General features: G+C 38.6%; 1 protein-coding gene across 1 annotated transcript in view; it reads left to right on the top strand.

Moving 5' to 3' along the window:
• WDR64 (WD repeat domain 64) overlaps positions 1-16,694 on the top strand; it is a 156,033-nt gene that overhangs the window by 87,870 nt on the left and 51,469 nt on the right. Inside the window, exons 13-15 of the mRNA XM_023549317.2 lie at positions 1,939-2,062; positions 4,855-5,030; positions 16,262-16,438. Coding sequence (XP_023405085.2) covers positions 1,939-2,062; positions 4,855-5,030; positions 16,262-16,438 — 477 coding nt within the window. The remainder of the gene's footprint in view (positions 1-1,938; positions 2,063-4,854; positions 5,031-16,261; positions 16,439-16,694) is intronic.

Genomic DNA, 16,694 nt, shown 5'->3' on the forward strand with positions numbered 1-16,694 from the left:
CTTAACCACTACACCACCAGGGTTTCCTTTAGAACAATAGAATCTATTTAATTAAAGAATATTCTGAGATCGAAAGGCCCCCTTAAAAAGAAGAAAAACTAGCCTCATTATAAATCTAAGCAACTGAAAAAAAATACAGAAATAAATTGTATTCCAAAACTAATGGAACTCTCTGAAACTCTCATCCAGAATCCCCAGTTTAAATTTTAATTTTTATCCAATAACCTACTGCTCTGTTACTAATGTTATCTTTTTTAATGCTATGAATGTGAAATTAATTTTTAACAAATGAAGGCAGGAAGGGAAAACGTATAAAATTCTATAACCCATATTAAAAAAGTTGCCATCAAGTCAATTACGACTCACGGCGAGCCCATGTGTGTCCGAGGAGAACTGTGCTTCATAGGTTTTCAATGGCTGATTTTTTGGAAGTAAATCACCAGGACTTTTTCGCAAGGCATCTCTGGGTGAACACAAACCTCCAACCTTTCTGTTAGCAGTCCAGGGTTTCCCATAACCCTATAGGTACTGAATAAGTATCAAGTGCTTTAAATCCACTATCTCATTTAATCCTCACAAGAGTTCTCTGTAGGCAGTATAAAGTGTCCTATTTTAAAGATAAGGAAACTAGAACTCACCAACTTGTCCCAGATCACGTCAGTAGTAAGTGTCAGGGCTGGGACACAATCCCAGCTTCATCTGACATCTTCATCCTTCCCACTGCATTTCTCTAAGCTAGTCATCATTGTGTTCCCTGGATGCCAAGGGACTTGCCCTTGCTAACCACATCGTAACCATGACTACTAAAGCCATCTGGTGGTCATGGCTGGAGGTGTTTTCTTCAAGGGCTTATCCTTTTAGCTCGTACATGCTCTCAAAAGAAGACATGTGGTGAGGTACAGAGCATTCCTCTGGAGACCCTTCACATCATCTCTCAATCTTTCACCTTCTGTGCTTATCTGCTGGAGATTTTCTCAGGCCAATATTGCCTGAGTTCAGTTAATTAGCTATTTCTGGTAATGCCTAAGACAGAATCTAAAAATCCATCCTGCTTTCAGACAATACTGCCCTCTTAAGGGGAAAATATCTTCCCTGGGGAAAAATAAAAAAGAAAGTAATATACTAGGAAAGTTTCCATATCTGATTGGCAGAGAGGGGTTGTACTTCAGGCAAATTGTACTTCCGGCAAATTGTACTTCCTACCTCTTGCCCTTTGCACATGCTTCACCACCTCCCCCAGATACCTAGAGTACAACCATTCTGTGTTGTCAGTTCAGTTCTATTATTCGCCACGGTCTAAGAACATGGCAGATTCATCAAGAGGCAGACATTCAGATGGAAAGATTGCAGGTCTCAAGCCTCTACTCTGTTGCCAAAGAGCGACAATGATGAATTTTCTAGGTTTTCTAATTACGCAAATGGCGTCCTCTGAAATCTTGTTCTCTCTCTGTAAAGAGCAAGGCCCATGTCCCTAATTAGACACTCCTTGAAAAGAGCAGGGAACCCTATTTTCCCTAGGAAATTCTCTCAGATTCTACGCTGTTAACCACTGCTAAGTAGGATGAGGGTAAACAAGATTGATTGAATGTAACTTTTAATTATCACACTTCTATCTTGTTGCTAACCTTTCATCACGCTTACAGTAGCAATAGACTACTTCCTCCATAGCCAGGGGCTGCCCAGAATAGAGGCATTGCAGGTCTCAGCAACCTGAGTGGGCAACAGGATACCCAGGATAGCATAGCAACTATTAGATGACACGGCATCTCTTAGAACTCTCTTTGATCAAACCAACATTCAGGGCAGACTGTGGGGACAGATGTGAGATGTGCTTAGTACCAATTCTGAGGCAGTTTTGAGTACTGTAAAGTTTTCACAGGAATTGAAGGATAAATGGATTACTTGATTTTTTGTTATTGTTTTTGTTCTTTCTTACAGGTGTGGGAACTGGAGACTGGCCTCCAAATATACCAGATTTTAGACCCTCACGGCTTCAACGTTGAACTGACTGCCGCATCTATCGACGAAGGTGGATGTGTCTTTGCCACAGGAGCATATAATGGTCAGAATAACAACTAGAGTAGGATTTACTCGCATTAGTGCCCTGAGAATTTGTGCTAGGAATTCGTTAGCTCTTCGGGCCAGAGGGAGAGCATGAATCTGTCTGGAATATGGCAGTGACATTGGTGTGCCTAACTTTATAGTGATATACACTCTTATCAAATGGGTATTAATGTCCTTAGATTGATTTTTAAGATAATCAATACCTTACATTACATTTACACAGCTGACTGACAGTTTTCAAAAGTCTTTCACACATACTGTCTCTTTTAATCTTTGATGAGACTTTTCTGTGTTCCGTTGACCCATTCTCCCCTTCTACTTGTGGGGAGAATGTAGCTAAGGGATAGACATTAGACTCAGTGCCTGTTGACAATATTTTAACTGAGAGTAGACAGTTTGGGACCAGACAAAATATGCAGCAAACTTTGTTATATAACACCTAGAACTCTGCATTGGACTTGTTTATATGTCTGAGCTCTTTGAGAGCACGTTCAGCTCAGGTGGTATGTCACTTGATGCTTCCCTTGCTGTGGCGAACCACACAAAACTTCCTAGACTTAGACAGCGACGAACTGCCTCCCAGTTCACCTCTTCTTGTTCTGAACTTCCACAAACAGCTTTACCTAGACAATATAACCAACTAACTGAATGCACCGCTCAGAGTATGTTTATTCAAGGGATTTACTCACTAAATAAATGCCTGCTCATAGGCCAACTGATGGAGTGAGTGAACATCCTGATGTGAAAGTCTGATTTTTAAAAGTGTGACCAGATGACATAGCATAAAATAAAATTATGAATGCTGAATCGATGGGTGTGAATAAATGCAACTGCTTTTCATGTGGAACAATTCTTAAGAAAGCAGTCTTACTTTATAATCACAGACTACATACATATGAAATTAATTGTAATAGAAATTACAAGCAATATACACAATTGTTACCAGGCATAATCATTAAGCAATTCATATATATGATTGTCATAATATTATTTTCATGCAAGTTATAATGTAACTTTGTTAGTTCTCGAATCTGGAATTCTTTTAAGTACTGACAGTTTGTCCTTCTGAAAGGTAAATATGTTAAGTGACAAATATCCTGGGTCTAGAACATTCCAGAAAGGAGCCGTTCTACCCGCAAGCAACTAGCCCTCTCTCATTCTCATCTGCCCGCCACCTAAGATGAGCTGAGTAGTAGCTTTCCCTACTCGCTGCCCCACAAATCTGACTACCCAAATTCCCATGGTAGCAGAAAACATGGGCCATTAGACTGTGGTCCACATAACCCCGGGATGAATGAGACAGTGATCACTTCTTTTTAATTGTTTGCTTCCATGACTATCTTCCTACAAGACCACAAAATCCTTGAGCGCAAGAACTATGCTTGTTCCCTTATATCCACAGTTCTTACTACTGTACTGGTATATGTTGTTTTTGTTAGTTGCCATTGAATCAATTCCAACTCAGGACAACCCCATGTGACTCCATGTGTGCAGAGCAGAAGTTCTCCATAGGGTTCTCAAGGATGTGTGACCTTTTAGAAGTAGATTGCCAGGCTTGTCTTCTGAGGCACCTCTGGGTGGGTTAGAATCACCAACCTTTTGGCTAGTAGTGGAGCATTTAACCATTTGTTCCACTCAAAGTACTCCACTGCTGGTAAATAGGGAGAATTTAATTAATGCTTAACAACTTTGTTAGTGAACACACAATAGGGATTGTGAGTACTGCTGATGGAGAAGAACTCTGGCATGGGGGAAGGAAGACAGTCTAGTGAAAATACTCTGGGTGTCCGGCAGGATTAGAGCCGAGGGATAAGAAGAGGTAGGGGTGTTAGGGTTGAAGGAGGGAGAAAAAGTGCTGGGAGGTATGGTCAAGTGGACTCTAAACCCAAGGCACTGCTGTAAAAGTCTCTTGTTAAGATGTGATTCTCTCCATTAAGTAATAACCTAGAAAGACATTCAACAACTACATTGATTACCTTCCCCTCTGACCCCTTCATTACGTTCCCCTAAACCAATTGAACTAAGTCCCTGGGTGGTGCAAACACTTAAAGTGCTTGACTACTGACCAGAAAGTTGGAGGTTTGAGTCTACCTAGAGGTGCCACAGAATAAAGGTCTGGCAATCTACTTCTGGAAAACCAGCCATTGAAAAACCTAGGGAGCACAGTTCTACTCTGGCACACATGGGGTCACCAGGAATTGACTAGCCAGCAGCTGTCTTGTTTTTAAGTTAACTTTAAATAAAGTATGGTTTCAAAAGTAAGAAGAAACTCGATGCCCCCTTTTTTTTTTTTCAATTTCCTTCCTATGCAACCAATAAAGCAACTTTAAGCTTGACAGTTCCCTACCTGTTGGAATTCCTCAATCTTGTTTATTACCCAATAAGAGTTAAAGTTCTAAAAAATATCAGTACCCTGAGAAATGTCACAGATTATTGTGATATCTGACATGCCCACATTGGGGGTGTTGAGCAAACTGGAAAGTATTGGGAAAATAAAGGCAGCACAAACCCACTTCAGAGGGAACACTAAAATAGGAGGATCTGAGAATTTCAAAGAAAAGGGTTACAAATTTCAAAATATTGCCCGATTCTGTTTATTTGTTATCTGCCTGTGACAAATCAGGGCATATACAGATATATTTTGCGCATAGCAAGGCTGGGGAGACTCTCCCTCAATGTTAGTAGGAACTAAATATAAAATATATTGTGGGCAGAAAGCTTTCAGTTGGATCAACTCCAAGCTTTCTATAAATCATTTTTATCCATGTAGTTTTTTCTCTCTATACTCAGGAACAGTTAAAATCTGGGACTTTGGCAGTGGGCAAGAGATGAAAGTACTACCTGAAGGAAAAGACTGGAAGGAAGAAGAACACTGGCTGCAAGACCTGATTTTCCTAAAACCTCAGGAAAAACACCAGTATTTGATCCTTGCCTTGGAGCGCAACGGGAAAATCAAAATGATCCAGGTTTACAGTCTCATTTTTTAATTTGTACTCTAGTTGCTCCTCATAGGAAAATTGCATGAGTCCATGGATAAGCCCCATTTAACTCCCCTCATGCCTTCCAGCTGGGAAAAGTATCTATCCATCAACTTTCCTGTGATGCTCCTAGTTAACCTTGCCGGGTCCGAGTAAGAACCAAAACTGAATAGCTGACCAACCATAGCTTCCTGCCCATCAAACGTTTACTGAAACCTTAAATTGGGCATCAGAAAGGTTCAATTTACACACAGCTGCCGCTTCTGACACTGTTTATACCCTCATTTGAGAATAATTCAAGGGGAGAACTGCTCCCTAGTAACCCAAAAAACCCAGCAGATAGGGGCTGTGAAAAGGAGGCATGATTCCTCTCTGTCGCTTGTAAGCCAGAATGACTTCAGGAATGCTCAAGTCACTTTTTCAGTTGCTTTGTTTACTTTAAAGTTAATCATGCAGTCTGCTCAGGGCTGTTTTGGGAGGACTGAACTTGGCTAATTTATTTTTCCTGTTAATCTATTACTTCCTGAGAATGCTAATGCCTTCTTCATATTTCTAAGGAAGGCTAGATCATTTATCCTGGCTATTGAGTGGATCTCTCCCTTTTGCCTAGAACTCAAGGACTCATCGCCTTCAATATTCCCCTTCTGAAAGCTGAGATCAGAGGAAACTTTTGAATAGGGTAGCAAGCATGATATATCAGCAGTGATTAAGATGACTGATGGGCCTAGGGCTGGAAAAAAAAAAAAGAGTGATTCAATATGGTTTTCCCTTGTAGTCTGAGCAACCCAGAATGACAGCGTCAAATGGAATTTCTTAGTAATCCGCTCCAAGACACAACATGTGTTTCCTTCTTTAAGTTAGTGCAATTGCTCTTCAAGATGTCCTTTCTGACACACAATGTCTGTTCTCATAAACACTCCCTGTTTAAGGATTACAAAAGCAGGGCGGTATTGTTCCCACAACAAAATTGTTTGGGGGTTCTATGGTGTACTTTTTGCTTTGATTGCTCTGGTTCTCCATGTCTCCAGACCTGTATATTATGAGCTGGATGAGGACTGGAAATCTCTCTTATTCATACTCGTATTCTTGCCCTATTGAGAGTAGATGCTCATTAAGGACTGAAAGAATAAAGAAATAAAAGAAATCTCTAGTAAGGTAGACAGTAATAAATATACGCGAGAAATTCTTATTAACTCTGGAAGGGGGCTTTCCAATAAGGATAATGTTGAAAGCACACTTAGTAAAGTAAAATATGGTTTGATTTACATACTTATTTTATAGAATATTTTCATTCATTCATTTTTCAATGACCACTTACCATGGCCCAGAAAGTTATGTTCTCTTTTACCATGGAACTCGTGATTTACTGGGAGGGAGTAATAGTGAACCACCTGTCACAAGTGTGTTAAGAGTTTGCACAATATCCTTCAGAAGCTTATGATGGGGGACTGGGGTCCAGCTTAATCAGGAAGTCTGGGAACATTTCTCTTTCCAGTGATTTCCAAGTAAATTCAACACAATTCAAGAAGTATTTTGCTCCCACATACACTAGGTATTGTTCTAAATTCTGGGATTCTAAGGAATATAAAGCATTAGTGAGCTAGATTACTCACACCAAACCTTCACAGAAATCAACTAAAGTTCTGGATAAACAATTCAAAATCTCTTTATTAGCATTAAGGAGTCCCTGGGTGGTGCAAACAGTTAACACTTTTGGATGCTGACCAAAAGGTTGGAGGTTCACCCAGAGGTAACTCAGAAGAAAGGCCTGGCAATCTACTTCTGAAAAATCAGACATTGGAAACCCTATAGAGCAGGAAAAAAAACCTGGAAAATACACAAACATATGGAAATTAAACAACACACTATTAACTTACCAATGGCTCAAGGAAAAAACCACAAGAGAAATCACAACTTCCCTGGAGTCAAATGAAAATGAAAGTACAACATACCAAAACTTATATGATGCAGTGAAGGCAGTACTCAGAGGGAAGCTTATAGCAATAAATGCCTACATGAAAAAGAAGAAAGAACTCAAAAAACAGCTTAACTGGACAACTCTAGGAACTAGAAAGAGAAGAGCAAACTAAGCCTAAACCTACTAGAAGAAAGGAAATAACAAAGATCAGAGCAGAAATAAATAAAACAGATAACAATAGAGAGAATCAATAAAAACTAATAGTTGGTTCTTTGAAAAGATCAATAAAATTGACAAACCTTTAGCTAGACTGACAAAGAAAAAAAAGATACAAATAACCAAAAGAAAAAATGAAAGATGGGACAGTACAGCTGACCTGAGACAAATAAATAGAATTATGACAGAATATTATGAACAATTGTAAGGCAACAAACTGGATAACCTGGATGAAATTGACAAATTTTTGGAAGGGCACAACCACCCAAATGGACTCAAGAGGAAATATAAAGTCTCAACAGACCCATAACAAGTGAAGAGATCAAATCAGTGATCAAAAACCTCTCAACAAAATAAAGTCCTGGACCAGATGGCTTCACTGGGGAGTTCTACCAAAATTTAGAGATTTGACACCAATACTGTTTAAACTATTCCAAAAGAATAGAGAAGAAAGTAATACTCCCTAATTCATTCTATGAGACAAACATAACCCAAACCAGACAAAGACACCACAAGAAAAGAAAACTACAGGCCAATATCTCTTATGACTATAGTTGCAAAAATCCTCAACAAAATACTAGCAAACAGACTCCAACAGCATACTAAAAGAGTCATATATCATGAACAAGTGGGATTTGTTCCAAGAATGCACGGATGGTTCAACATTAGAAAATCAATCAACATAATATACCACATCAATAGAACAAAGGAGAAGAAACACATGATCATCTCTATGGATACAGAAAAAGCATTTGATAAAATCCAACAACCTTTCTTGATGAAAACCCTAAAGAAGATTAGAATGGAAGAGAAATTCCTCAGTATGATTCAGGGCATATATGAAAAGCCAACAGCCAACGTTTTACTTAACAGAGAAAGACTGAGAGTTTTCCCCTTGAAATCGAGAACAAGACAAAGGTTCCCACTCTCACCATTTCTATTCAATATTGTATCGATGGCAACGGGGGAACGGGAGCGGGATTGTATTAGAAGCCCTAGCCTGAGCAATAAGACAAGAAAAAGAAATAAAATGTATCCAGATTGGAAAAGAGAAGTAAAATTATCTCTATTTGCAGATGATATGATCCTATATACAGAAAAATCTCAATTAGTCCACAAGAAAATTTCTAGAGCTAATAGAGGAATTTAGCAAAGTTGCAGGGTACAAGGTCAACAACAAAAACTAGTTGGATTTCTATACACCAGCAGTGAGAAATCTGAAAGGGAAATTAGGGGAACAATTCCATTTACAATAGCATCTAAGAGAATAAAATACCTAGGAATAAACCTAACCCAGGACGTGAACGACTTATACAATGAAAACTATAAAACACTACTGAAAGAGATTAAAAAAGACTTAAATAAATGGAAACCTGTTCCATGTTCATGGATTGGAAGACAATATTTTTAAGATATCAAAACTATTCAGAGCGAGCTGTAGATTCAAAGCAATTATGAGCAAAATTCCAACAGCCTTCTTTACAGAAGTAGCAAAACCAATCCTCAACTTTATACGGAATGGCAACAGGCCCCGAATAGCTAAAATGATGTTGAAAGAGGAAAACAAAGTAGGAGGACTCACACTTCCTCATTTTAAAATATACTATACATTTACAGTAATCAAAACAGCCTGGCACTGGTATGACAATAGACACATAAACAAATGGAATAGAATTGAGAGTCCAGAAATAAACCCACACATCTATGGTCGACTAATTTTTGACAATGTGCTAAGTCCATTTGATGGGGAAAGAGGAGTCTTTTCAATAAACGATGCTGGGAAATTTGGATTTGCATATGCAGAAAATGGAACAGGATCCATGTCTCACACCATATAGAAAAACAAATTTAAAATGGATTAAGGACCTAAATGTGCAAATTCTTAGTAGAACAAACAGGGGCAGCACTGTCAGACCTAACTTTCAACAATGAATTATCTAATATAACAACAAAAGCACAAACAGCAAAAGACAAATAAATGGGACCCCATAAAAATTTTTAAAACTTTTGTTCATAAAAAGGCTTTACCAAATATGTGAAAAGACTAGCTACTAACTGGGAGAATATCTTTGGAAACATACACCCAACAAGAATCTAATAGCCAGAATATATATAACACTTTGACAACCACAAAAAGACAACCCAATCATAAAATGGAAAAGGACTTGAATAGACATTTCGTCAAAGAGGACATTCAAATGGTCACCAAACATATGAAAAGATGTTCAGCATCATTAGCCATTAAGCCATTAAAAAAAATAAAAAATAAATAAATAAAGCCATTAGAGAGATGCAAATCAAAACCACAATGAGATACCATTTCACTCCTACTAGGATTATTAAGATTAAAAAAAAAAAAACAGAAAATAACAAATGCTGGGGAGGCTGTGGTGAAACTGGAACTCTTATCCATTGCTGGTGGAAATGCAAAATGGTACAGCTCTTGTGGAAAACAGTGTGATGGTTCCTCAAAAAACTAAAAATTCAACTACCATGTATATAACCCAGCAATTCTACTCCTAGGTATATACACCAAAGATTGGAAAGCAGAGACTCAGAAAGAAACTTGTAGACCGATGTTCATTGCAGCACTATTCACAACAGTCAACCTAAATGCCCATCAACAGATGAACGGATAAACAAAATGTGGTGCATACATACAATAGAATACTACTTAGCCAGTAGGAGAAATGAAGTCTTGATACATGCTACATTATGGATGGAGATTGAAGACATTATGCCGAGCAAAATACGCCAATCACAAAAAGACAAATATTGTATGACCTCACTTACATAAAAAGACAAGAAAAGGCAAATGTATAGAGATCAGAGTTTTTTATTGGTTACCAGGGGTGGGAAGGAAGGGGAAAAGCGGATTAACAGTGATAGAAAAATTGCATTGGTTAGGGTTGCACAGAAGATTATTGTAATTGCTGTCAATAAATTGTACACCCGTAAAAATCTAATTGGCAAACATTGTGTGATAGATATATTTACAACGACAAAAAAAAGAAGTAGGTGCTGAGGCTGCTTGTGTACAACCAAACACCTCATAGAATTTGGTTCCTTGTTTTGGAGGTTTAGGGTCATGGTCTCATGGGACATCCTAGTTAATTGGCCTAATAACCTGTTTCATGCTTCTGTTCTGCCTCCTAGTTCATTGCATGGTGCCCAGGGTCTTAAAAGCTTGCAAGCAGCCACCCAAGGCACAATAATTGGTCTCTACTCACCTGGAGCAACAGAGGAAGGAGAGTCAGGAATAGTAGGAGGAAATGGAATGTGTGTGGTTAATTGCCTCCATGACAACTGCCTCCTTTGCCATGAGATCAAAAGAACTGGTTGGTGCCCAACTACTATTACTGAGCATTTTGATCAAAGATTTCATAAAAGAATCCTGTTCAAAAGGAGAAAAACGTAGAACAGAATTTGAAATTCTCACGGACTCCAGACGTCCTGGATGAACTCCCGAAACTATTGTCCTGAGATAATCTTTAAACCTTAAACCAAAAATATTCCCTGAAGTCTTCTTAAAACCAAACAATAGTTAGCTTAGCTAGTAAAAAGTGTCTGCCGTGGGCATTATGCTTTTTTAAGAACTATCCATATGGAATCAAATTGACCACTCGAAAAATTAGATAAGAACCTTAGGGGGCAGTGTATTTATGTTAATGGGGGAGGAGCAACTCAGAAAAGGAAGGCAAGAATGGTTGCATAATTCGAAGAATGTAATCAATGTCGCTAAACTGCACATGTAGAAACTGTTGAATTGATGTATTTTTGCTGTGTATATTCTCAACAACAACAAAATAAATACAATTTAGAAAAACTCCTGTGGAGCACAGTTCTACTCTGACACACATGGGATCGCTGTGAGTCAGAGTCAACTCAAACAACTGGTGGTGATGCTAGCATTAAAGACCTGACAATATGGTCAGGAAGTACCAGACCAAGATTTAAGACAAAGTAAAAACAGAGAGGTAAACTGAATACCAGAACAGCGTTGCTACATTTGCCCTGCTAAAGCAAATGGCTTCAGCTTCAGAGACTCACCAGGTGAGGGGCAAAGAAATCAAAGTCCAGGGCCCACCCAAGGCAAGGAGTTAAAAACCATATCCACAATAAGCTGGGACCCAAAAGTTACCCTCTGGATAAGGGTGAACCATGAATAAAGAAACCAGCCTCCCAGAGGCGATGTAGGAAAGGCTGTCTTGACACTGAGCCATGTGGGAAGAAAGCAGAGGGGTAGGAAAACTAAACAAGACAAAATCCTGTCCCTGAGAAGTGGTGGCCACAGATGGGATCTCATGTGCATTTGCAATCCAGATTGGCAAAAAATCTCAGACTATGAACTTAGTTTAAGGTAGTCCAAAACGGGTAGCTCTACCAGGCACCTGACGGCAGCAAACACAAATCCATTCCGGAGGCAGGTACCTTCATCTCAGGCCACAGTCAAAATAGCCAAGCACACAAGGAAACAAGACAATGAGCTGCAGGCACAGAGAGAAATAAACAGAGCAATGGAAGAGGAATAATTTCACATACAATGGAAGAAGTACTGCAGATCTGCGTGGCAAGAATCGATTTTTCAATAAATGGTTTTGGAGCAACTAGACATCCATATGGAAAAAAACGAACAAACTAAATTTTGAACTCCCATCTAAAAAGTTATCATTCCTGATGGATTAATGGCATAAAGACATTAACTGAAAGGCAAAACAACACGGTTCTTTATTGTTTGTTTGTTTTTAAACAACACAGTTTTTAGCAGTTAATACAGGAGATTGTTTTTATGAGCTCGAAATAAATATCTTAAATAAGATTCAGAAACCACTAATTATAAAGGAAAAGATGGATGTCTTTGATCACTTCAAAACTAAGAAATTTTCCTTATCAAAATTCTCCATAATGAGCATGAAAAGACAAGAATAGAGAAGATATTTGTAACATATAATAACAAATACTAGATTCATATCTAAAATAGGATAAAGAACTTTTACAAAGGTCTTAGATAAGAAATAAGGTAAACAGTTCAATAAGAAAAACAAAGAGATGGGCACTTTACAAAACAAAATCCAAATGGCCAATAACATAGAAAAAGTTGTTAATTAACCTCATTAGTAATCAGGGAAATTCAAATCAGAATCCCAGTGAGGTATCATTACACACATGTTCAGCTACTCCTCGTCTCCTTGGAGGCAACATGCCTAGGCAGATACCACCCCACCTACCTGACACATATTTCTCCCTTCACCCCGCTACCTCTAGGGATCTAAGCATATTCGCAGATGAGCCAACATGTTCAAATCTCACTCTAGGATTCTCCCATCCTGGTCCCTGGGCTTTTGTTCAGCCTAGAGGGAAACAAGCTCCACAAAAACTCTCTCCAAATTCCAAGCCCCATTTCTCTGTTTGCCCCAGAAAGTGTTGGGTACAGGAAGGTGGATGGAAAGACACACCAGACATTATCTTCCCAGACTCCCCACCACATTTTAAAAAACTGCTTCAGTAATCACATCCAGTTATTTGGGAAGCATTGCTAAGGCATTATGAGCTAAGGCAGAGTGCCCATAAGTTTTATGTACTTCTTTTTAGTATCTTCAAACCAGTCCTTAATGGCTTGAAATGTCTCATTCTTGCACTTACATTCTTCTTGGTTTTATTTTATCAAGTTTCAGAAAAATGCTCGTGCAACTGTCAGGTCTGGTCATTAGTTATCACTGTGTTTGATTTTCTGGGCATGGTCTTATAGCCATGTAATGAGAAGGTGTATTGTAACGGGACCCTTCTGTTAATACAACTTCATAAACCTTAAGAGAAGGGAACAATAATTTTTTCATGATCCCAGGTGTAAAGGGACAGAATTGAATTCTGCCTACATAAAATGTTTAGTAAATTGGGGATAAATTAACACCAAAACCCTTGTTGAGAAAACCACAGGGTGGTGAAAAATTATTGCTCTAACATTATGAACAAAGCACTGTGGGAGTTCAGAAGAGAGGGTGAGAAATCCACTCAAAACTAATTCAAATTCTAAAGACCCACTTACTTCTTATTTGTCCTTCCTTTTATCCACATTACCTTATGGATCTACTCTTGGAGCCCTATTTGTGAGCCTGTTTGTGCAAAAGATTTTTGTTTATGCAGCAATTAACATACTACATCCTCTTAACGTTATATGAACTGCTGTTTTCCTAGAGCATTGAATCCTAAAGGCCTGCCAATACCAGCCTAAGATGAAAGGTTTCACCAATTAGGGGTGAAATGAAGAAAATAAGTGCAATTTTTGTAAAGCTTATTTTACTTTTTTAAATTATAAGATTGTATCTTTCCTACTTTCTTGGTATTAAAATAGCCTTTCTTCTCATAGAATGATGACAGTAGAGCCACTCCCTCCTCCATTACCATCACTTAGTAAAATTGAATGTTAGTAACTAGGTCAATCTTTACAAATTGTTTTTAGAAATTTTACTGCTCCATGAATTCATAAAGCCTGAGAACCACTGTCCCAAGTGGTTCAGTTGAAACCAGCTAAACCTATTAAAACCACTGCAGCCAGCTCACACCATCGGGGGGTGCAATCATCTAACTTAGCTCAATGTATCAGTACTTGTTCACTGTTGGGCTAGTCCTGAGACTCCTTCCACGCCCACAACAGCACAAACCAATCAAAGAATCAGCTAGTGGGTAGGAGTGTCATTGGCCTAAACTTTTAAATTAACATGGATATGATATAAGAGGCCTTAGATCTACATCTCAAACTATAAATCTTTAAAAGTGGAAGGGCCTTCATCCATGAAGTAGGAGAAGTGCTCCTTTCACTAATGAGGAAAATAAGACCCAAAGAAGATACATACACCTTGCCCAAGGTCGCATTAGAGCTAAGACTAGAAATATGCCCTCTTCTCTCCAAGACCAATACTCTCTCCACTTTACCACAGCTGTTATGAGGCACCTAGAAAAACAAAAATGTGTGTCTTAGTTTCCTAGGGCTGCAGTAACAAAATATCACCAAGTGGGTATCTTTAAAGAACAGAAATCTATTGTCTTACAGTTCTGCAGACTAGAAGTCCAAATCAGGGTATTGGCCTTGTTGATTCCTCTTGAGGGTTCTTAGAGAGGAACTGTTCCATGCTTCTCTCCCAGCTTCTGGATTCTGCTGGCAATCCTTGGCGTTCTTTTGCCGCTTGTAGATGTGTCTTCACATGGTATTCTGCCCTTTTATAAGACACCACTCAGGAGGGATTAGGACCTCCCCTACTCTGATAGGATGCCCTAGTGGTGTAGTGGTTAAGAGCTATGGCTGCTAACCAAAAGGTGGGCAGTCTGAATCCACCAAGTGCTCCCTGGCAACTCTATGGGCGGTTCTACTCTGTCCTATAGGGTCACTATGAGTCAGAATCAACTTGACGGCAGTGGGCTTGGTTTTTTGGTTTTCTACTCTGCTTTGATCTCATTAACTAATACAGTTATTATTAACTCGTTAACTAAAAGAAAAAAGCCCTATTTCCCCAAACAAGGTGACATGAACAGATATAGGGGTTAAGACTTCACCATATTGTGGGGGGCACATCAATCCATAACAATATGCAAGTTTCATGAAAAAAAAATCTTGAAGAACATAAACATCAACCTGGATAATAAATGAAGAGATATACCATATTCACAGAAGAGATTTCATATCAAAAGATACACTTACTACGTTCAAATTAAAAGCTTGTCTTAAAACACAAAGTGAAAAGACAAGTCACAGACTGTAAGAAGAAAATTGCACCCAACCAGAATATCTAAAGAAATGCTATGAATCCAGAAGAAATACAAACACCCCAACAACAATAACAACAACAAAAATTGACAAAGGGCAGGTAAGAAATAGCTAACAAATACATGAAAAAAGGTTCAACTCACTAATAATTAGGAAAAGGTCTTTAATACAGTTAATACATTTTAAAATTAATTTGAAAATTAACCCATTTCGAACCCATCACATGAGCAAATTTTTAAAAAATCAAGCAATAGTAAGCCTTGGCAAAAATGTGAAGAAAGGAGAACTCTCACTCTTGGTGGGCCTGCAAATGAATAACACTACGTCGAAAAGCCATTTGGTAACATCTAGTAAAGCTGATGATGGGCATTCCTTACAACTCTGTAATTCACACATCCATTAAAACTATAGCAGACATCCATTAAAAACAGGCAGTGAAAAATTCACCACAACCTAAACATCCCCAGTAGGAGAATGGATAGATAAGTTGTAGTAAATGTACACAATACTATAAAGCAGTTAAAAGTAAACGAACTGGAGCTCCATGTAACAACTTATACAATTCTCAAAAAAATAACATTATGTTAAACAAACAAGTTGAAGAAGAATGTAAACAGTTGGGCAACATTTAAAAAAGGTTTAAAAAGCCTGAAAACAAGATTATGTTTGTTTGTGTGTGTGAGTATACATACACACATACATACATCTATACTCGCACATATACCTTTCATAAGCTTTCAAAACTAACACCATATTCCAGTTAGTGGTTACTGCTGGGGAGGGAAGGAAAAAAGGGAATCATTTTAGGGAGGGATGTTGCTGTATGCTGTCAAGTTGATTCTAACTCACAGTGACCCTATAGGACAGAGTATAACTACCTCATACGGTTTCTGAGGCTGAAATTTTTAGGAAGGAGATCGCCAGGTCTTTTCTCCTACAGGGCAGCTGATTGGTTTAAACTGCCAGCCTTTCAGTTAGCAGCTGAAAGCTTTAACCACTGTGCCACCAAGACTCCTTAGCGAGGGATGGGCTGATTTAAGATTTCATAATCTCAATGAGATGGATCGATACAATAGCCACAAAAATGGACTCAAACATACCAACGATCGTGAAGATGGCACAGGACCTAGTAATGTTTCATTCTGTTCTACATAAGGCGGTCATGAGTCAGAGCCGACTTGACGGCAACTAACAACCACAAAAAGATTTGGTAAAGCTGGATGGTGGGTGCGGGACTGTATGTTCTGTTTTTCTCTATACCTTTAGTAACAGCTCACCAAAAAACGGTTTATTTTTTACGTACTCACTGGATTTCTATTGAAGGGGAAGGAAGAGGATATTTTCCTCACGGTGATATGGGAGCTGCCTGAAGTGGTGCCTTTCCTACGTGATGGCAATCGTGTCGTGCGTCTGAGGACGTCTACTAAATCAAAGAACACAAATATTCCTTTCCCAGATGTTGAAGTGACACTTGAGAGAAAATTATCTCGCCATGCTAATGTAAGTTAAATTTCTTGACTTTTTAAATTTTTAGCTTTTGATATGTGTAAGGTCAAACACGCACAAAAGTAGAGAAAAGAATGCAACGAGCCTATATATACTACCACTCAGCTTCAAAAGTTTTCTCTGCATAGCCAAACTATCCCACCTTTGTTCTCCCCACTCCCCCATCACCACCACCAATGGATTATTTTGAAGCAAATTCCAGACATTCTGTCATTTCATCCCTAAATATTCCAGTCTGTATTTTTAAAGG

The sequence above is a fragment of the Loxodonta africana genome, chromosome 25 (genome assembly GCF_030014295.1).
Source record: "Loxodonta africana isolate mLoxAfr1 chromosome 25, mLoxAfr1.hap2, whole genome shotgun sequence".
Taxonomy (NCBI): domain Eukaryota; kingdom Metazoa; phylum Chordata; class Mammalia; order Proboscidea; family Elephantidae; genus Loxodonta; species Loxodonta africana.